General features: G+C 37.7%; 1 protein-coding gene across 1 annotated transcript in view; it reads left to right on the forward strand.

The window, feature by feature from the left end:
- Window positions 1-22,087, forward strand: part of SMURF2 (SMAD specific E3 ubiquitin protein ligase 2) — a 116,960-nt gene that overhangs the window by 45,391 nt on the left and 49,482 nt on the right. The window contains exon 2 of the mRNA XM_082860473.1: window positions 20,098-20,136. Coding sequence (XP_082716599.1) covers window positions 20,098-20,136 — 39 coding nt within the window. The remainder of the gene's footprint in view (window positions 1-20,097; window positions 20,137-22,087) is intronic.

Below are 22,087 nucleotides of genomic sequence, written 5' to 3' on the forward strand. Positions count from 1 at the left end.
TGGGTGTTTCAATCATATGATCTCCGTGGGACCTCCAAACTGTTAAAGAAAGCACAACAACTATAAGAGACCAAAGATTGTGCACTAAGTGAAATAGCTTTATTGCCAAGCATGGAACCTGAGTCTATAAGTAGGTCCTGAGGGATGGCTTCAGGGCAGGAGAAATGGGGTAGGTCCTTTAAAGCCAAAAACCATGAATTATCTTTGTTTCACAGTAGAAGAGCCAGATCTTTGAGTGTTGTTGATTGGCTGGTGATATCTGGGTTTGTTGGTTGGTAAGCATTGGACTGGCTGGAGGTAGTCTGTAGCATACATGTGGTATGGAATTATGATGTCTAACTGCCTCTATTTTCTATGTAGTACGTCCAAGTTAAGATTATATCACTCAGCTGCTACATTGGCACCAGTAGGGGAGGTGGCCAGGTTAAGGTTTACCAGATTTAGTAGTTGTCTGGATATGAGGGTGTGAGTGTTAGGAGAGAGATCTGGGTATGGTATAGGCTTTGAAAGGTGGTCTAGTAGAGAAAAATGTCTGCTTTCATGGGTCTTAATCTGTTCTTTACTCATCTAATGGTGTTCTAATTATCTGTTGATGTTCAATAAACCACCCCAAAACTTAGTGGCTTGAAACAACAACATTTAGTTTGCTTGAGAATTTGTAATTTGTTCAGGACTTGGCAGGGTCAGCTTGTCTGTTCCACTCAGCATCAGCTGGGGTGTTTCAAGGGCTGGGACCTGCATTATCTGAAGGTTTATTCACTGATATTTCTGGCAGTTCAGCTGTCTGTCAGCTGGGATCTTAGCTGGGACTCTCAACTGAAATTCCCACCAGTGGCCTCTCTATGTGGCCTGGGTCAGTTCCAAGGTGAGTACCCAGAGAGAGCCAGATCACCTCCCAAGGCCCCACCTCCAGATACCATCGCATTGGAGATTAGGTTTCAACATACAAATTTTGGAGGGACACAAACATTCAGTCTATAACATACCCATTTTTCAACTATATCAAAGTTTCATACCTAAAATAACATCTTAATTTCCATAAAAGAACACCTTACTAAAAATAAAACATCATCTAGGATTTTCCAAATGTGGAAGTAAAGGTTTATGAACTATAAATAATGAAACAGTATGGCTTTTCATTGTTTACAGATTTTATTATGGTGCCTGTCACATTTTAGTCACTGTAATAGATACTCTTGAGGATAATAGACCTAATAACCCTTTGAAACAAAAATCCTAAATATTCTGACCTTGCAGGATAAATGATCTGAATATTACACTATATGTAAAAGTGCTTATGCACCTGGATTTTTCCAGTGGCCCAGAGAGCTTTCAGAGAATGAGTTTCTCCAGCTTTGTCCAGGTATGGTAGATTATATGTGTAGGTTTCAGTGGAGAACGTGCTTTTTGGAATGACTTTTCATAGAAAAGAATTTGTACCTTAGCTGTAATCTAGAGGCTGTTTGTTTTTTGGTTGTTTGTTTTTGAAGGGAATACAGGTATGTCTTTCATGTATAATTTAGTTATTCCTAAATGTTTTTCTTTTGTGTTTAAGTAAATCTAGATACAGATTTTGTCTATTTTGTAGGTATAATTTTTTTAAGTTTTTTTTTTTTATGTGGACCATTTTTAAAGTCTTTATTGAATCTGTTACAGTATTGCTTCTATTTTATATTTTGGGTTTTTGGCCGCGAGACATGTGGGATCTTAGCTCCCCAACCAGGGATCGAACCGCTCCCCGTGCGTTGGAAGGTGGAGTCTTAACTACTGGACCGCCAGGGAAGTTCCTGTAGATACGATTTTGTCTTTTTTTTTTTTTTTTATGGCAAGATGAAATTGTTTTTAGGTAGGTTTCTAAAACAGATTCTTCTTTATTTAATTAGTAATTTGAATGAAAAAGCCTGTGTTCTCTAAAAAATCAAGGTGAATGTGTGAAATAAACTTTAGGTAAAAGTTCCGAAGTGTACTTGAAAAACATGGATATGTAAGGACCCTATGTTACTATTTTAATGTGTTTCTTAACCTAGAATCCTTTGGAAGAGGATGTGGATGAGCTTCTGAGTTTCCATAAACCCTTTAATGTATATGTGTGTGTGTGTGTGTGTGTGTGTGTGTGTGTGTGTGTGTGTGTGTGTGTGTGTGTAAGTACACGTTTTCATCAGATTTTCGAAGTGGCCCTTTACCACCACCATCGCATCCCCCTAAAAGTTAAGAACACTACTCTACAGCTGTGGTTTTCAAAGTGTGGTACGGAGACCAGCAGCAGCAACGTCACCTGGAAATTTAGTCCTGGGACCCCCAGGACTAAAGTCTAAAGACTCCCCAGAGAGGGGAGTCTATATATGTTGGCCCTAATCTATACTAAGCTACATGATCTACACTGATGTTAATTTGCTGACAGAATTGTAGAACAGAATACAAAATTCTGTTGAATACAAAATTCTGTAAGTATGTTCATATGTTCTTGTCTGCATGGCAGTTTTATTTAACACAAATACTGTTTTGTTGATATTTAAGATTGGAACTAATATTTGAAAACATTTTGATTTATAAAATGTTAATGAATTTTGGGTTTAACATATTTTTACTTTTGGTTAAGTGCCTTTTGCTTTGAGAGTGTTTTGGTTAGCGTTGTAGATTACCTTTATTCTAATGAAGCCAGTTTTGGTTGCAAGTAACAGGAAAACAACCCACTCAGACTAACTTAACCCAAAAGAGACATTACTGGGAGGATACAGTTTTCGCACCTGAGGGGAATGTGCAGCCTGGCTTTAAGTGAGACAGGATCCAGGAAATGGAAAGCCTCAGGAACTTAGACAGCTGTTCCCAGTGGCCCCCTCAGGCCATTTAGAACTCTTCTGTTTCTAAGTGGTATGCTTCCTTCTTTGTAGTGGCTCTGACTCCCAATGCTAGTTTCACAGGAGAGAGGATCCGACTGGGTGGATCATTGCGAATATGGTGGCTGCTCATCATCCAGTTAGCTGTGATCAGGATCACACTTTTCTTCTATGGCTCATGCTGTAGCTATAGATTACATTTTATTGAGGTAATATAATTTAATAGCATTTTGATATCCTGTTAAGGTTAAAGTAGAACTACATGACTTGTATTTTGGTTAGTAGTGAGTAGTTTTCTTTTTCTCTCCAGTAACTTTTTCTAAAAAATAAGTCATCAAAAACTATTTAGTGAATATTGTAATTATATTGTAGATATAAGGTTGTTTAGTGGGACCATTCCATTATAATCTTGACTTATTTTTGCATGTGTTTGGATAGGCTGTGGAAACATGCCTTCAAATTATAATCAGACTGTGTACACATAAGACAGTATATGTTTAGCTTATGCTTTTTCCTTTTACATATTACAGATTTATAAAAATATATTGGTAGGTTTCAGATGCTTTATTTTACATACATACCTACTTGGTGTTTGAGGGGGCGTTTTGTGTAAACAGGTATCAGTTGATTTTTGGCACTTTCATTGTCAATTTTTCTTCTGCTGCCAGTGTTGATAAGGATTTGGCATTATGCCTTTCATTCAAACTCTACATAGGAAGTTAAAATGATCATTTGAATAGAACTTGGACAGGATGATGTAAATGGCAGTATGCCATTACAGAAAGAATCTAGGAAATGCATTAGTCCTTTGCATTGGAAATTTTACTGGGGAATACTTAACAGTCTTTGGGCTTGCTGTGGAATAAGAGGGAGGAGCAGTGGAAAAAGGAAGCCTTTTGTTTACTGTAAGACAATGCAGTGAATTAGAGAGAGTGGTGTTAGAACAGGAGTCTAAACATGACAAATCTAGGCAGATTCCATTGGAATGGCGAGTTATATTGTGGCTCAATCCTGAGCCCTCTTTTGGAGCTTCAGAATTTCTAAGATTTCAGTATTTTTAGTAGTTATTGAATGTGTATTCTGTGCATGGTTTTCTAAGCTGCAGGGAGGCAATGGAGATCAAAAACAAGTTCTTAGCCTCATGGAGTTTAATGTTATGGTAGGGGAAGACCTTAGGAACTGAAGGGTTAGTTAGCTTAACTAACTTAATTTTTTATATTTGAAAAATGTGGGTCTTTATTGATGTTTAAATGTGATAATCCCAGGGCTCCTTGGAGAAATGACCAATTCTAGGGCTGGGGCAGGGAACATACAAGACGAGCCTAGAGCATTTTCTAGTGTCAGAAAGTACAGAAGTGTGCCCCTTCTCACCTCAGTGATGTGGGTATGTCAAAGGATCACAGGAACCAACTGAAAGAGCTCCTAATGGCTAAAGCTGGCACAATTTGAACAAGAAAATAAAGTAGTATTGTATTATAACCCAGCATATAAAATAAATATTTATGAGTCCAAACTCATATATGATACATAAATGAATGGAGGAGGATAGATACATTTCCTATGCAGAATTACAAATAATTTATGTAGATATTCCACTGTTAAGGAGGGGGAGAATAACTCCCTGGTCCTTAAGTGTGGGCTGCACATAGTGATTTCCTCCAAAGAGTACAGTATGGAAAGGAGGATAAAAGAGTACCTTTACAGTGGAGAAACCTTACAAACATTACTTCAGCCAGGTCAAGGTTAATATCAACAGTGATAACTCATGCTGATAATATACACCCTTGATATGATGTTATGAGAATGAGACTTTTACCTTTGTGGTCTTCCTCCCAACAACCCTTAAACCCAGAATAATCATGAGAAATCAGACAAATTCAGTAGAGGGGCATTCTACAAAATACCTGACCAGTATTCCTCAAAACTGTCAAGGTCATGAATAACAGTAACAAAGTCTGAGAAGCTATCACATCCAAGAGGAGCCTAAGGAGACATGATGACTAAATGAAATATGGTACCCTCAGTGGGATCTTGGAACAGATAAAAGACGTTATGTGAAAACTAAGGAAATCTGAATAAAATGTGAACTTACTTAATAATGTATCAATATTGGTTCATTAAATTGTGAGAAATATACTAATGTAAAATGTTAATAATAGGATAAATGGGTGTGGAATGTATAAGAACACTGGACTATCTTTATAATTTTTCTGTAAATCAGATTATTCTAAAATAAAAGTTTATTAAATTTAGTAATTTCCAGTCAACCTTGGAAATATTTCAAAAACATGAAGTTATAAAGAATTATTTTCTTATAATTAACAGTGCTTTTTATAGTTGCAGTCTTCTTTCTTATTTATGCTGGTCGCCTGTGTTTACAAACGAAGCCTATTTGGGAAACTAAATATCTTTGGCACTTTACTCTGTTAGAGTAGGTCATCAGGTACTTGAGTGACTACAGTTTTTAGAGCCTGGAAGAATGCAGAAGACCTGGGAGCTTATCCTTATTTGCACTGTTCTAAAAATAGGTTAATAAATTTGGATAATACCATGTGACAGTATACCTTTTTATTGTGTATGAGAGACAAAGCTCAATGAGATCTGTTATTAGGAAAGGGCTCCAGTAGGTAGTTGGGCCCTCTGGTAAAACAGAGTGCTTACAAATAGTTGAGGAAGCCATCTTGACTTAAAAAGATTTTTTGAACAAAAGTTAGGCTAAAGGAATCAAGGAGTGAGTTTTGTTTTATTATTTACCTTTTAGTTTGCTTATCCTTATACCTTGTCAGTGGTTTTTGGAGGATTTTCATTGATTCAGCAAGTATTTGAGTGCATATGATATAATAAAATGTAGGAGAGAGAAAAATAAGCCAAACTTTGTCTTCAAGAAATTTACAGCTTAATGGGACATAAAGGGAAGGGTTAGACATTGTGTGAGTATGTTTAATACAAGCAGAATGAGAAGGAACATACACAACAACTAGAGCCAGTATTGGAAGTGCATAGGAAGGGAGAGATCAAAATCAGATTGTGAGAAAGAAGGAGAAATCAGAAAAGTTTTCACATGGAGTTGAAATTTGATGAATGGATAAGATTTTGAGGGTCAGTAGTTAGAATAAGGACTTCCCTGGCGTTCCAGTGGTTAAGACTCTGTGCTTCCAATGCAGGGGGCACGGGTTTGATCCCTGGTTGGGGAACTAAGATCCTACATGTCGCATGGTATACACACACACACACACACACACACACACACACAAATTCCCAGTAGTTAGAATAATAGCACTTGGGATGGGGAGAGCATTTTGAATAAAGGCAAAGGCAGAAAAGTCCTGGGCTTATTTCAGGGGACAAAGAGGATGATATTTTCAATGTAGGGGTTAATGAGAGAAAAAAGGGATCATGGCAGCCTCTGAGTGAGGAATCTATAGAAAAAGAAGATGGAACCTGGATTCAAAATAACCTAAGCTCATTTACTAGGTGACAGGTTAGAACGGGCCACAACTTTTGAGTTGTAGTTTCCCTTTCTGTGGATTTTATTTTATTATTGTTATTATTATTTTTTTGCTGTACGCGGGCCTCTCACTGTTGTGGCCTCTCCTGTTGCGGAGCATAGGCTCCGGACATGCAGGCTCAGCGGCCATGGCTCATGGGCCTAGCCGCTCCGCGGCATGTGGGATCCTCCTGGACCGGGGCACAAACCTGTGTCCCCTGCATTGGCAGGCGGACCCTCAACCACTGCACCACCAGGGAAGCCCCCTTTCTGTGGATTTTAGAACATAACTTCCCAACTTGTAAGGGCCGAGCAAAAGACTCTGTGCACAAATTTTGGGGGCACATTATAAAATGCTTTAGATATATTATTTAAATGTGAATATTGTAAATGGAAATAGGCAGAGAGATATATGATACCTGATATAATCTGGCAACTACTTTAGGTGTTCAGGGAGAGGGAGAGAGATAAGAAAGACATTTGCTTTCTGAATGATTGCAAGCATGTGGTGCAGTTCACAGAACTAGGGAGGTCAAAAGGAAAAAGAGCTGGTTCAGTAGGGAAGCTTATTAATTTAATTTTGAATAAAGATAATTTCAAGTGCTGGTAAGGTATCCAATTGGGTATGTGTGGTAGGCAGTTGAAATGTGGGCTTGGATTTTGAGAGAGGAGTGAGGTTAGACATACAGATTGAGACTCATCTATTTACCAAAAGCTTACTAGGTACATAAACTTTCTTATTGACTGAATATTTGTGTCTGTGTCCCCCCATATTTCATATGTTGAAACTCTGATCTGGGAATTCCCTGGTGGTGCAGTGGTTAGGACTCTGTGCTTCCACTGCTGGGGGGCACGGGTTTGATCCCTGGTTGGGGAACTAAGATCCTGCAAACCAAAAAAAAAGAAACCCTAATCCCCAGTGTGATGGTATAAGAAGGTGGGGCCTTTGGGAGGTAATTGTGTCATGAAGGTGGAGCCCTCATGATTGGGATTAGTGCCCTTCAAGAGAGATGATACTTCTTTTGGCAATGTGAGGATACAGCAAGAAGGTGGCTGCAAAACAAGAAGGGGATCCTCACCAGACATTGAATTGGCCTGTACCTTGATCTTGGACTTGCCAGCCTCAGAACTGTGAAAAATAAATGTTGTTTAAGCCACCCAGTCTATGGTATTTATTACAGCAGCCTGAACTAAGACAGGCTTCTCACCAGCTTGTGAGAAGATCCCTTTCTTGCTGTTTAAGGTGCTTGCAACCTGATGGATTAATTTTATTTGAAGTTTTAGAGTAGAAAGAATAATAGCTAATATTTATTGAGCACTTGCTGTATACCAGGTACTGTTCCAGGTGTTTTATGTGTTTCAATTTATTTAATCTTTAAAACAACACTATGAGGTGGCTCCTAGTATTCCTCATTGTAACAGATGAGATCTGAGGTAAAGAGGCATTAAGTAGTTGTTCAGGGTCACAAGTTAATAAGTGACAGCACCTGGTTCAAACACAGGCATTCTGACTCTAAGTGTTTAACTTTATATAGTGCTTATAGCTTAACACTATAGTATGCTGTTTCTGTGAATGTCTCTAGAAAAAGAGGGTAAAGGAGAGAAACCTGGGAGTGGCCAGAAAGTGATATAACTTTTCCCCTAGGTGTAGAATAGTGTTAAGGCTTCATTGCAACTATATTCTTGAATTTTATACTAAGGTTTCCTTCTCTTGGTGTTTTGATGAAGAAAGTAAATTATTGTATGATTTAGATATACTAAATAAATCTCTTGAGCAGCCACCAGTTAGGAAATGGGTCTGTTTGAATGAAGGTGTCCAGTGAGGAAGGGGCAGTGGCTGTCTCCAGTAGCACTAGCCTGATAATGTTCAGTCTGCATACTGCATTGGAGGTCCTTAAGTCATAGTGAATTTACCATCCTTATGAATGAAGGGTAGTACTTTTATGTATTTTCATCCCCAAATTGGAGAAATGAATTCAAGGAAATTTTGATTTAAGATAGCAGAAATGCTTTTAGATAGTTTCTTAAAATAACAGCTTCTATAGTTTGCCTGCTACTTGCCAAGTACCTAGACTACATGCTTTACATTTATTTCATGCTGAATATGTTGCTTGGCTTTAGCGGAACCTTTTTTTTTTTTTTTAAAAAACGTGTGAACTTATGCCAGAACTTGATTATTATGTTTATAAGAGAAGCTTTATTTTAAAATTACCTCTGATCACTATAAGGTAAATATTTACAGTTGTGGCTAGAAGAAATAATATCTGCCCTATTATGTCAAAGTAGATCATTGTTTTTGTGTTGAAAAAGTTTGCACTTAATTTTTTTAAAACTTATTTGTACACCCTAATCCTGTTTCAGTTTTATTCAGTTAAAAAGTATACTTGTTTGGGAAAATGTTTTGAGTAAAATCTTCATATGTTTGAAAATTTTTTTAAAAAGTAGTTACACGCATATATATGGAATCTAAAAAAAAAATGGTTCTGATGAACCTAGGGGCAGGACAGGAATAAAGATGCAGACGTAGAGAATGGACCTGAGGACATGGGGAGGGGGAAGGGTAAGCTGGGACAAAGTAAGAGAGTGGCATGGACATGTATACACTACCAAATGTAAAATAGCTAGTGGGAAGCAGCTGCATCGCATAGGGAGATCAGCTCGGTGCTTTGTGACCACCTAGAGAGGTGGGATAGGGAGGGTGGGCGGGAGACGCAAGAGGGAGGGGATATGGGGATATATATACACATATAGCTGATTCACTTTGTTATACAGCAGAAACTAACACAACATTGTAAAGCAATTATACTCCAATAAAGATGTTAAAAAAAGTAGTTACATTTCATGAAATGTAAATTTTCATGAAGTATTTGGTTAGAATCAAAGTTTGTCTGGGTTTGCCCTTTTTTTGAAAGTGGATATATATGAATATGTATATATTTTTTATGGATATTACATGAGTTGGCTGCATGCTCACCTGCCATAATAAATAAAAACTTGCAAGGTGAAAAAAAAAGTAGTTACTTAAAAGTTGTTTGATATGAGTGAACTGGGTCATTTTCAATTGGTTAACTTGAGAAACGGTTTTGCCTTTGATGAAATATTTAAATGGTGACTTTGTTTTTTGGTAAGAGTATTTACCTCATTTTGGTAGAACCTGTATCTTTTAATACATCATCTGTATACTAATTATTAATAAATTAACTACCTACCAGATACTAAATACATGAAGCTAAACTTAGAGGCCAGTTTGTTTTGTAACATGCATGAAACGGATTGCCTAAAATTCCTTGATTAAATGGCACTGTAACAAGATATTTAGTTAAAAGCAGGTTTAATATGATTGTAGAGGTAAACTATAATCTATTGAAAGAGAGAAATTGCTCATCTTTTGGAGGAGGTCCTTGTGCACCCTGGGTTTCTATTAGCCGTTTTTGTGAACCTGTTTCACCAGTAATTGCTTTAGCGTGTTAAGTTCCTTTAAAAAGGAGAAGCTAACCTGACAGACTATGTTCAATTCTATATATGGTGGTTAAGAGTTTGGATTCTGTGATTAGACTATTTGAATTGGTATCTCCACTTTAGCACTTACAGTGTAATCTTTGGCAAGTCTTTTATGCCTGAACCTCAATTACTTTATCTCTAAAATGTAGGTAGGGACTTCCCTGGTGGTTCAGTGGGAAAGACTCCTCACTTCCACTGCAGGGGGCACGGGTTCAATCCCTGGTTGGGGAACTAAGATCCCACATGCTGCGTGGCCAAAAAAAAAAAAATGTAAAATGTAGGTAATGCTACTACTTAACTTCACAGAGTGGTTGGTATACACTTGCACATAGTAAATATTCAATAAATGTTATCCAGTCTTTTTATATTCCTTACTAAAATTCCTTTTTATTTAATGTACTATTTAATAAATGGACTTTTACTCTTAACAGCATATTAAGAAATATTTTCTTACCAATAAATATTTACATAATTTTAATGGCTGTGTAATATTTGTGCATGCTATTTGTCATCCTTAACTATTTCGTTATGGTATAAATAAGGTTGTATCTGATATTTCTGCTAAGTACAGCATTTTGTAGTAATGCTTTTTTGGGATAATAACGCTCTTGAATATGAATCTTTGTGTAGTGCTCCTGTTTCAAGCAACAATAACTGAAACATATATAAGAACTATATTGTGTACACATTGTCAATAGAACTTAAATTTTGTGTTTAGGAGTTGAGGTAGAGGTTGTTTCTTGGAACAGAAAGATCTAAATTGTTGTCATGTGCCCGTGATCAGGAAGGGTGTATATTGTAGACATTTTTAAAGCACTAGGCCATCCTGTTGGAATTTGTTTAGGAATGCTGTCCTCAACTTCAGTTTTATTTTACAATGGTAATATAAGTTCAGAGAAAATACAGAGTAATCTACTCTGTTGAAAAAGAGTCTGTACAACTTGCAGGAACAGTACTATATTATAAAATCTGTTTTTGTGGGGTGAAGGAAAATGGGATATCTGAGTGGTTTTTTTCTTTCTCTCAAGCAGCCTCATTCCGATCAGCAGTGTAATTAGAATGCAACTCCAATCTGGAGGAGGAAAGGAAATTTTTGGCAAGAAGATACTGAGCAGTTGGGAGTTTTATTCAGATTTAGCATAGGCAGCCATTCATTATGAGTACAACTCAGTAAGAGCAGCAATAGCATTCTATTTTTGCAGCTGGGATTTATACTCTGATATTATTAGATGGTGTGTTGCATATAGATAGCTCTTTTCCAACCAGAAAAAGAAATTATCAGCTTAAAAGAAATGATAATATTTATTGCATCTGCACTTCTGCAAATAGTTTCTTCCAATCACTGCCTCAAATAAAATAGACTAAAGGAGATTTTTATGAAATTTAAAAATATTTCTTGAGAAAACAACAAAAATGGCATGATATTATACCTGACCTGCAAGCTCTGAGGGCAAAGGACTGTGTCTTATTTATCTTTGTATCTGCAGAATCTATCATTGCACTTGGCACAAAGTGGGTGTTCAGGAAATGTTAATGAAAGAGTAAATGAAGGAGTGCTCCCTTCTAATTAAGCATCTCAAGGTGGTCACATCTGGGGACTTCCCTGGTGGGTGCAGTGGTTAAGAATCTGTCTGCCAGTGCAGAGGTCACAGGTTTGAGCCCTGGTGTGGGAGGATCCCACATGCAGCGGAGCAGCTAAGCCCATGCACCACAACTACTGAGCCTACGCTTTAGAACCCATGAGCCACAACTGCTGAAGCCTGCGAGCCACAACTACTGAAGCCTGCGCACCTAGAGCCCGTGCCGTGCAACAAGAGAAGCCACCGCAATGAGAAGCCCACGCACCGCAATGAAGAGTGGTCCCTGCTCGCCGCAACTAGAGAAAGCCTGTGTGCAGGATTGAAGACCCAGCACAGCCAAGAATGAATGAATGAATAAATAAATTTATTTTAAAAAGATGGTCACATAAGTAAGTAAACAAATTTAATTACTAAAAAAAAAAAAAAAAGATGGTCACATCTCCTTGTGTGTGAAATAGAGAGGAAGTTACCAGTATCCCAGCAAGGCTGATCTTGCCTTATTTTGATTATCTCCTCTATCTATTTCAAACCCATCTATCTGCTGAAGAGTAGAATAGCTAGAACAGGTTTTAGGTTTTGGGAGTGTACACATAAGAATGAGAAATGCTTTGAAGGAATTTGAGAAGGGTAGTAACATGATCAAATTAGTCTAGTAAAATTAATCCAGTGCAGATCTACAGGCTGTGTGAGACATGGTCCCTAATGGAATTTGAAGTAATGGTACTGTGCTGGTATAATGCCACATTTGTAGTTATCAGTGATGATAAAAATCTGGAGTCCAGTATAATGTTTTGTTTTAGTACAGAAATTAGTGGAAGTTGATTGAATTATATTCTTAAGAATTCTGCACCTTTCTTTATAAATTATTTCAATAGAAAACTTACTAAACATTCAAAACTTTGAAATATTGATAGCTGTCTAGGAGAAAGTCTACACTCCGTAGCCTTTGTTCTGGCCCCACCCCCCTTACAGGGTTTCTCTCCTGCTAGTCCCTTCCAGTAATTTAGTGTTTCTCAACATTATTTTTTACCTCTCTCCTGTAATAATCATTTAGAAAACAAAAATGAAAGTTCTTCTGCACCGCTACCCTTCCCAAGTGCCACGATTCCCAATCTTGGCTCCACTTTCTATAGTTTGTGTTACAAAAAATGATTTACAAATATAAATTTGTGCAAATATAAATGTAAAATTATACTACAAATATAAAAATCACATTATAATATTATACATACATTCCTCAGGAGATTCTCATATATACCTCCTTAGCTGAGAATTTTGTTATGGTAACAAATAGGGAGTTTGTCCTAGTGAAATTCATTAATTCATTGAGCATTTACTGAGCTCTTATAATTGGTACCAAGGACAGAAAGAGCAGTGGGCTGTGGTTCTAGTACCCAGAGTACATTCCCAAGAAAAAGAACAGTAAAGGCTCCAAGGGGTAAAAATTTATTTATATAAACAAATTACCAAAATCTGAAATGGTGCTTGACAATTTCCTTTTAAAATTTACAAGTGCAAGTTTTTGCTTCTATGGTATAAATAATTAAAAGACTGTTTGGAGCTTTTGAGATATAGTGTTAAAGTTAGCAGTCTGACCAATCTTGATATTTCTTTGTTTTAAATTAGTCTTGTTTCTCTGTGTTATCTTCCTTAGTCTCAGGGTTGCTAAAATTTCTCTTTATAAACTTTGAACCCAACTTTAAAGTTCATTCTTCTCTCGATTTTTTCAATTACCCTTTAAAACTTAGTCACATATTAGCAACATCTTATTTGTGATTAAAAGAAAATTTGTCAAACATGACCTGATGAGTATGTTTTAAATAGAGGGAAATGATAACAATGAGATTTCATTAAGTAAAAATTATGATTACTTGCAGATTGGTAATCTGTCACATAGTATAAAAAAATCACCCTTTCAATGAAATTATTTTAGATTATTTTGGAGTTTGTTTTATTCATTTAGCATTTTACCATCAAACGCCTGGCACAGTGTTTGCTTGGTGCGGGAGATATAAAGAAATGATGCAGACATGATTTATGCTGGATAGAGTTTACCACGTTTGTAGTTATAAGCAACATTCTAAACTTAAAAACTTATAATAAAGTGTAACTAGTGCCCGTGATAAGTATGGGCTTCTGTGAAAATACAAGTGGGCAGAAGGTTCAGAGAAACACGTTCTAAAAAGCTTCCTTCCCTTTTGAGACCTAAAAGATGAGTAGGTGAAGAAGCCTGGGAAAAATATTTCAGGCGGAGGGAATGGCACGTGAAGGCTGTGGGTGAGAAATGGAATGTATTTGAGAAAGTGAAGGTTTAGTGTGGCTGGATCTTGGACTTGGATTCTTGGAGGGGAGGGGTGGTGATGGAAGATGAGGTCAGAGAGGTAAACAGGAGCCAGGGCCTGATGGGTTTGTAAACCAAATAGGTTTTGGGCAAGACCTTGGCAATGTTCTGAGAATGGAGGTCAGTAGAGGAGACGAGAGACAAGTTTACTGAGAAAGTGGTAGGTTGGGTATGCGATCCAGAGCACAGGTGGAAAGATTGTTTTGAGGAATGTTTTAAGCATGTTTTGGAATGTTATTAGGAGGGGAAATGGATGGAAGGAATTAAATTATATTTTTAGAAAGATCACTTTAGGGGCTTCCCTGGTGGCACAGTGGTTGAGAGTCCGCCTGCCGATGCAGGGGATGTGGGTTCGTGCCCCACATGCCGCGGAGCGGCTGGGCCCATGAGCCATGGCCACTGAGGTTGTGTGTCCGGAGCCTGTGCTCCGCAACGGGAGAGGCCACAGCAGTGAGAGGCCCGCGTACCACAAAAAAAGAAAGATCACTTTAGGTCCAGTGTGGAGAGCTGATTGGAGGCAGTTGAGCCTTAAGGCAGGGGACTGATGGGGAGGCTGTTGTAATGACCTAAACAGTAGTTGATGGTGGCCTGGACTAGGGTGATGGCACTGGTAATAGGTAGAAGTGGACAGACAAGGATATTTCAGAGGCAGAGTTGATTAGAATTGGTAATTGCCAGGAGGTGGGGAGGGGGAGGAGTAGTGAAGGTTGCTATGGAAGTTTCTGACTAGGGCAATGGAGTGGAAGGCAAGGATATTTATTGAAAGTAAACTGGAGAAGGAGTTTGAGGGAAGTGGCTGGTGGGGGGGGATGGTGATTTTAATTTGAGGGCATATTTAGTGTGCCTGTGTGGACCTGGAGTTCAACAAAGAGCTAAGAGTTGGGTTTATAGATTGAGGTTTCATCAAAATGGTAAAGACCAGGGAGAATATATGGAAAAGAGGCTCTTCAAATTTATTTTTCAAGACGGGAGGAGGAGCTTTGTCAAACTGTTAAACTATGAACTTTCTCCCCAGAAAAGTACACGTGCATATAACAGTTTTTGTTTTTATTTTGTTTTTCTTTCCCACTATGGTTTATTACAGGATATTGAATATAGTCCCCTGTGCTATACAGTAGGACCTTGTTTATCTGTTTTATATATAGTAGTTTGTATCTGCTAATCCCAAACTCCTAATTTATCCCTCCCCACCGCCTTTCCCTTTTGGTAACCATAAGTTTGTTTTCTATGTCTGTGAGTCTGTTTCTATTTTATAAGTAAGTTCATTTGTATTATATTTTATTTTTTAAAAAAATATTTCTTTATTTGGTTGTGCTAGGTCTTAGTTGCAGCAGGCTCCTTAGTTGCGGCTCTCTGGCTCCTTAGTTGTGGCTTGCGAACTCTTAATTGCGGCATGCATGTGGGATCTAGTTCCTTGACCAGGGATCGAAACCGGGCCCCCTGCGTTGGGAGTGCAGAGTCTTAACCACTGCGCCACCAACGAGGTCCCTGTATCATATTTTAGATTCCACATATAAGTGATAGCATATGGTATTTGTCTTTCTGCTTTACTTCACTTAGTATGATAATCTCTAGGTCCATCCATGTAGTTGCAAATGGCCTTGTTTCATTCTTTTTTATGGCCGAGTAGTATTCCAGAGTGTGTGTGTGAGTGTGTGTATCACATCTTTTTTCTTTCTTTTTTAAATTAATTTATTTTTTATTAAAAGAATTTATTTTTAAAATTTCTTATTTATTTTTATACAGCAGGTTCTTATTAGTTATCCATTTTGTACATATTAGTGTATATATGTCAATCCCAATCTCCCAATTCATCCCATCACCACCCCACCCCCACCCCCCTGCCACTTTCCTCCCTTGGTGTCCATATGTTTGTTCTCTACATCTGTGTCTCTATTTCTGCCCTGAAAACTGGTTCATCTGTACCATTTTTCTAGCTTCCACATATATGCATTAATATACGATATTTGTTTTTCTCTTTCTGACTTACTTCACTCTGTATAACAGTCTCTAGATCCATCCACGTCTCTACAAATGACCCAATTTCGTTCCTTTTTATGGCTGAGTAATATTCCATTATATATATGTACCACATCTTCTTTATCCTCATCTGTCAATGGGCATTTAGGTTGCTTCCATGACCTGGCTATTGTAAATAGTGCTGCAGTGAACATTGGGGTGCATGTGTCTTTTTGAATTATGGTTTTCTCTGGGAATATGCCCAGTAGTGGGATTGCTGGGTCATATGGTAATTGTATTTTTAGTTTTTTTAAGGAACATCCATACTGTTCTCCATAGTGGCTGTATCAATTTACATTCCCAGCAAGAGTGCAAGAGGGTTCCCTTTTCTCCACACCCTCTCCAGCATTTGTTGTTTGTAGATTTTCTGATGGTGCCCATTCTAACTGGTGTGTGATACCTCATTGTAGTTTTTTTTTTTTTTTTTTGCGGTACGTGGGCCTCTCACTGTTGTGGCCTCTCCCATTGCGGAGCATAGGCTCCGGACGCGCAGGCTCAGCAGCCATGGCTTGCAGGCCCAGCCACTCCGCGGCATGTGGGATCTTCCCGGACCGGGGCACGAACCCGTGTCCCCTGCATTGGCAGGCGGACTCTCAACCACTGCGCCACCAGGGAAGCCCTCTGCCCATTTTTTGATTGGGTTGTTTGATTTTTTGTTATTGAGTTGTATGAGCTCTTTGTATATTTTGAAAATTAAGCCCTTGTCAATTGCATTGTTAGCAAATATTTTCTCCTATTCCGTAGATTGTCTTTTTGTTTTGTTTATGATTTCCTTTGCTGTGTAAAAGCTTATAAATTTGATTAGGTCCCATTTGTTTATTTTTGCTTTTATTTCTGTTGTCTTGGAGACTGACCTAAGAAAACATTGGTATGATTTATGTCAGAGAATGCTTTGCCTGTGTTCTCTTCTAGGAGTTTTATGGTGTTGTGTCTTATATTTAAATCTTTAAACCATTTTAAGTTTATTTTTGTGTATGGTGTGAGGGAGTGTTCTAACTTCATTGATTTACATTTGGCTGTCCAGTTTTCCTAACACTGCTTGCTGGTGTTTTCTCCATTGTATATTCTTGCCTTCTTTGTTGACGAGTAATTGAACATAGGTTTGTGGGTTTATTTCTGGGCTCTCTATTCTGTTCCATTGATCCATATGTCTGTTTTTGGGGCAATACTGCACTGTTTTGATTACTATAGCTTTGTAGTATTGTCTGAAGTCCGGGAGCGTTATGCCTTAGGATTGCTTTGGCAATTCTGGGTCTTTTACGGTTCTATATAAATTTTAGGATTATTTGTTCTAGTTCTGTGAAAAATGTTATGGGTAATTTGATAAGGATCACATTAAATCGTAGATTGCCTTGAGTAGCATGGCCATTTTAACAGTGTTAGTTCTTCCAATCTAAGACCATGGGATATCTTTCCATTTCTTTGAATCATCTTCAATTTCCTTTTGTCAATGTTTTGTAGTTCTCAGCATGTAAGTCTTTCACCTCCTTGGTCAGGTTTATTACTAAGGTGTTTTTTTTTTTGATGCAATTTTAAAGGGAATTTTTTTTTACTTGCCTTTTCCAATATTTCTTTGTTAGTATAAAGAAATGCAACAGATTTCTGTATGTTAATCTTGCATCCTGCTACCTTGCTGAGTTAGTTTATCAGTTCTAGTGGTTTTTGTGTGAGTCTTTAGAGTTTTCTATATCTAGTATCATGTCATCTGCACCAATGCTCTGTTGAATAGAAGTGGTGAGAGTGGGCATCCTTGTCTTGTTCCAGATTTTAGCAGGAAGTCTTTCAGCTTTTCACCATTGAGTATTATGTTGGCTGTGGTTTTGTCATAAATAGCTTTTATGATGTTGAGATATGTTCCCTCAGTAGTTTTTATCATGAATGGATGTTGAATTTTATCAAATGTTTTTTCTGCACCTATTGAGATGATCATGTGGTTTTTTTTGTCTTTTGCTGATGTAGTGTATCACATTGATTGATTTTCATATGTTGAACCATCCTTGTGATCCTGAGATGAATCCAACTTGATCATGTGGTTTCAGTTTGCTAATATTTTGTTGAGCATATTAACAGTTTACATATAATTCCGAGGTTTACAGGATGGATATCTGTGCTCCTCGGTTTATAGAGTAAAAGAGGACCTAAAGTAAAGCCCTGAAGAACCTCAAGTTTCATGGGTGGAACAAAGGAAAAAGATTTGGCATAAAAGACTTTGAATGAATTTTATGCTTGGTGTAAAACCACGTGAATGTGGTGTTAAACAGAAACCAAAAGAAGAGAGGGGTTTTAGAAGAGGGAGTAGTCAGTAGTGGCAAATACCCCTCAGGGGTCAAGTGCGATAAAGAATGAAAAGTGTCCATTGGGTGGATTTATTAATTAGGTCCCCAGGGCTTTGGAGAAGCAGTATAGGGGCAATGGTGAGAGTGGAAGCCAAATTGCAGTGGATTGAGGCATTAGTGGATATAAAGAAGTGAAGTCACAAAGTGTAGACAGTGTTTTAAAGTAGTTTAATTATGAAGGAAAAGAGGTAGGATGGTGGCTGGAGTGGGGAGGCATGGGCAAGGCTTGAATATGTTTAAATACTGATGAGGCAATCGGTAGAGGAAGTGGAGGGAAAGTTCTTGAGAAAGTGGTGGGTTGGGTATGAGATCCAGAGTACAGGCAGAAGGATGGTGTTAGGAGAGTAGACATTGTAAGTGGAAGGAAGAAAAAAAGAATGAGTGTTGAAACAGTACGTTTGTAGGTTTAGTGACAAGAAGTTGGAGGACTTCCCATATATTTTCTATTTCTCTTAAGTAGGGTGTGCATTTATTTTACATCTTGAATCTTAGGATGGTGGTTAAAAATTATGAATGCCTCGTCAATACTGGAGATTATAATTTGGATTTATGTACGTGTTGTATATGTATTGATCCTGAGTATTCTGTTCAGTTTATATGATGATAATAAAAATTTATAGAGGAGTTATTCTTTTTTTTTTTTCTTAAAACGTTTAATCAGATCCAATTCCAGGTTCTATATGACAACAACACCCACCCTCTTGGTTTTCTCTCTCTCTTTTTTTTTTTTGGCCACACTGCACGGCATGCAAGATCTTAGTTCCCCAACCAGGGATTGACCCTGTGTCCCCTGCAGTGGAAGCACAAAGTCTTAACTACTGGACCGCCAGGGAAGCCCCTAGGGAAGAGTTCTTCTAAATCAAGTTTCTGATTTGGTACTCCGAGTTATGGCCTTAGCTTTCATGATTGAGTTCTTATGTTTTTAAACTATGACAGGGCCTAAGAGACTCTGACTAGTAAATCAGTATCTTGTGCTTACTTAATAATTTTATTCATTTACTGATGGCATCTGTGTTCAAAATTATTTTTATTTGAACTTTTCGATTAATTATATTTAGACTTGTTCCCAAGGTTTATGTTAAATGAATTTTTATACACTAAACTTCCAATAAGTGTGACTAATTGAACAGACCATTTAAACTGTGAGTAGAAGTGGGTAGAAGTTAACCCAACATTACTTTCATAGATATTTTATAAATTAAAATATGAATATATGGAAATTGGTGGTTTCCCTTCACTTGTAACAAGTTTGGATTAAAGAAGTTAATGACTGTATAAACAGTGATTTTTAAATTGACATGCAATTCACATACTGTAAAATTCATCCCTCTAAAGCATGCAATTCAATGGTTTTAATATATTCACAAGGTTGTGCAGCCATCACTGTGTAAGTGATAATTTAATGCAAGGTAATCCAGAGAATGTGGATTTGGGATAGCTATCTCAATATATTAACTTAATTTTTGGAAGGTATAGTAGATCTCTCTTGTCATTGAGCCGATGTTTCTGTGGAGTTTAGATGGAGAGTAACAGAATGTCATTTTTTAAAAAATTGTCACCAGTATCAATTAAGCTTTGTTTTCTTGTGATCCTCTTCAGTATAAAATTATTTTACCCTTAAAAAAAATATATATATATATATATATAAAAAACACCCAATTTACATATTTCCTCCTTAGAACTATATTTTTCCCTTGCCACTAAGCCACTCTGAGACTAGATCTTGATGGAAGACAGGAAGTAGTTCTTTATTAGAATACCAGATTTAAAAACTTTCTTGCCCTCAGCTGTTACTGGTGATCATTGCTGAAGTTGCCACCACTGGTTCAACTGTCTTTTGCTAGTCTTTAATCAAAGATTGTGATCATATTTCATACCTTGCTATAGTTAGTGTTTAATTATTATTCACTGGTATTTTCAGTGTTTCGAAATGAAACTTTGACAATGCAGTCTCACCATTTTAATTCTTCCCATGTATTTTTTGTTTCCTTTACAGTACTCTGTGCAAAAAACTTGGTGAAAAAGGATTTTTTCCGTAAGTAAATTAACTTTAAATCTTGTATGTTGTGTGTAGATTCTTTGGAAAGCATTTTCAGAATTCTCTGGTTTAGGGATTTCTCTATTCAGAAATATACTCAGTGTTGTTTTATGAATTCTTTGATTCAGAGGCTTTTGGCATCACATGTTTTAAAGACGATTTTGTGCTCCTTAGCCCCTTTCCCTTTATCCACCCCCCCCATATTTGTGTGAAACGTGTGTGTATATGCAGATGAATGTAATGTATATTGAAGGTGTGCATACTACTAGATTTCTAGAAAAGGTTTGAGATTATTTCGTAAGCACTTTTTCCCCTAACATTTTATAGGAAATTTTACCCATGCATTCAGGAGTCATTAGAAGGAAGAGAAGTCATTTAGCCTGCTTGGAATTTCCAGAGTATAGGAAAGAAATCTCTGCCACATTTGATCGTAGAATCTCTTATGTCTCAGACTCCAAAACAGACATTTAGTTCACATATTTGCAGTCTCTTTGCCAATCTGTTGTGAAAATTTTTGTGGCTTTATTTAGGATTAAGTTTTGCGAGGGAAGATTGGGAAGTACCACTCACGTGTGTGTGTTTACCCTATAATATTATACTTCACATTCGCTTTAAATTATTATGTAAAAATGATATAATTTTTGGACTTCCCTGGTGGCTCAGTGGTTAAGAATCTGCTTGCCAATGTGGGGGTCTCGGGTTTGATCCCTGGCCTGGGAAGATCCCACATGCAGTGGAGCAACTAAGCCCATGTGCCACAACTACTGAGCCTGTGCTCTAGAGCCCCTACAAGCCACAACTACTGCGCCAGTGCGCCACAGCTACTGAAGCCCATGCACCTAGAGTCCATGCTCCGCAACAAGAGAAGCCATCACAATGAGAAGCTGGTGCACCGCAACAAAGAGTAGACCCTGGGCTTCCCTGGTGGTGCAGTGGTTGAGAGTCCGCCTGCCGATGCAGGGGGTGCGGGTTCGTGCCCCGGTCCGGGAAGATCCCACATGCCGCAGAGTGGCTGGGCCCGTGAGCCATGGCCGCTGAGCCTGCGTGTCTGGAGCCTGTGCTCCGCAACGGGAGAGGCCACAACAGTGAGAGGCCCGCGTACCGCAAAAAAAAAAAAAAAAAAAAAAAAAAGACAGAGTAGACCCTGCTCGCCGCAACTAGAGAAAGCCCGCGTGCAGCAACGAAGACCCAAAACAGCCATAAATAAATAAATAAATATATTAAAAAAGATATGATTTTCAGTAAAACAAAAAAAAAAGTCCAAGCCAGCAAAATTTTTTTTGAATTTTATTTTTTTATTCAGCAGGTTCTTATTAGTTATCTGTTTTATACATATTAGTGTATATATGTCAATCCCAATCTCCCAGTTCATCACACCACCACCACCCCACCCCGCCAGTTTCCCCCCTTGGTGTCCATACGTTTTAAGCCAGCAAAATTTGATAAGTAAAAATATTTGAAGTTAGAAATAGAGAAGTTCATTAGATTTTTAGATTCAGGTCCTATCAGCCAGCAAAAACTGGCTATGTATGCTGTCTAATTTAATATCTGACTTAGTTAATTTTCAAGTGTTTGATTAAAAGAATAATAAGCTCTTGATATATTTTTAAATCATACTTAATTCATTCCACTTGAAATTTTATTACTTAGTCTTCCTAGAGTAGAACCTGAATTAAAGTTTATAAAATAGCATAAACTATGTAATTGAAAAATTATGCTTATATGGGAAAGCAATTAAATAGGATAATCTGGGACATAATTAAGCAGTTTTCAGTTTATGTACCATGTGCCTTCTACCCCAAAGCATGTCGCAGGAGGAGAGGCCAGTGTGACCTCTCTCCTTGCTGCCACCAATTAATGTTATCTTCACAGGCTGCTGCTGAACTACCCACCTCATCCCTGTTGCTAATAACCTAATAGCCAATGTGTACTCCTTTTACCCTCCTTA

Source organism: Leucopleurus acutus (assembly GCF_964270905.1).
Source record: "Leucopleurus acutus genome assembly, chromosome: 19".
NCBI classification, from domain to species: Eukaryota; Metazoa; Chordata; class Mammalia; order Artiodactyla; family Delphinidae; genus Leucopleurus; species Leucopleurus acutus.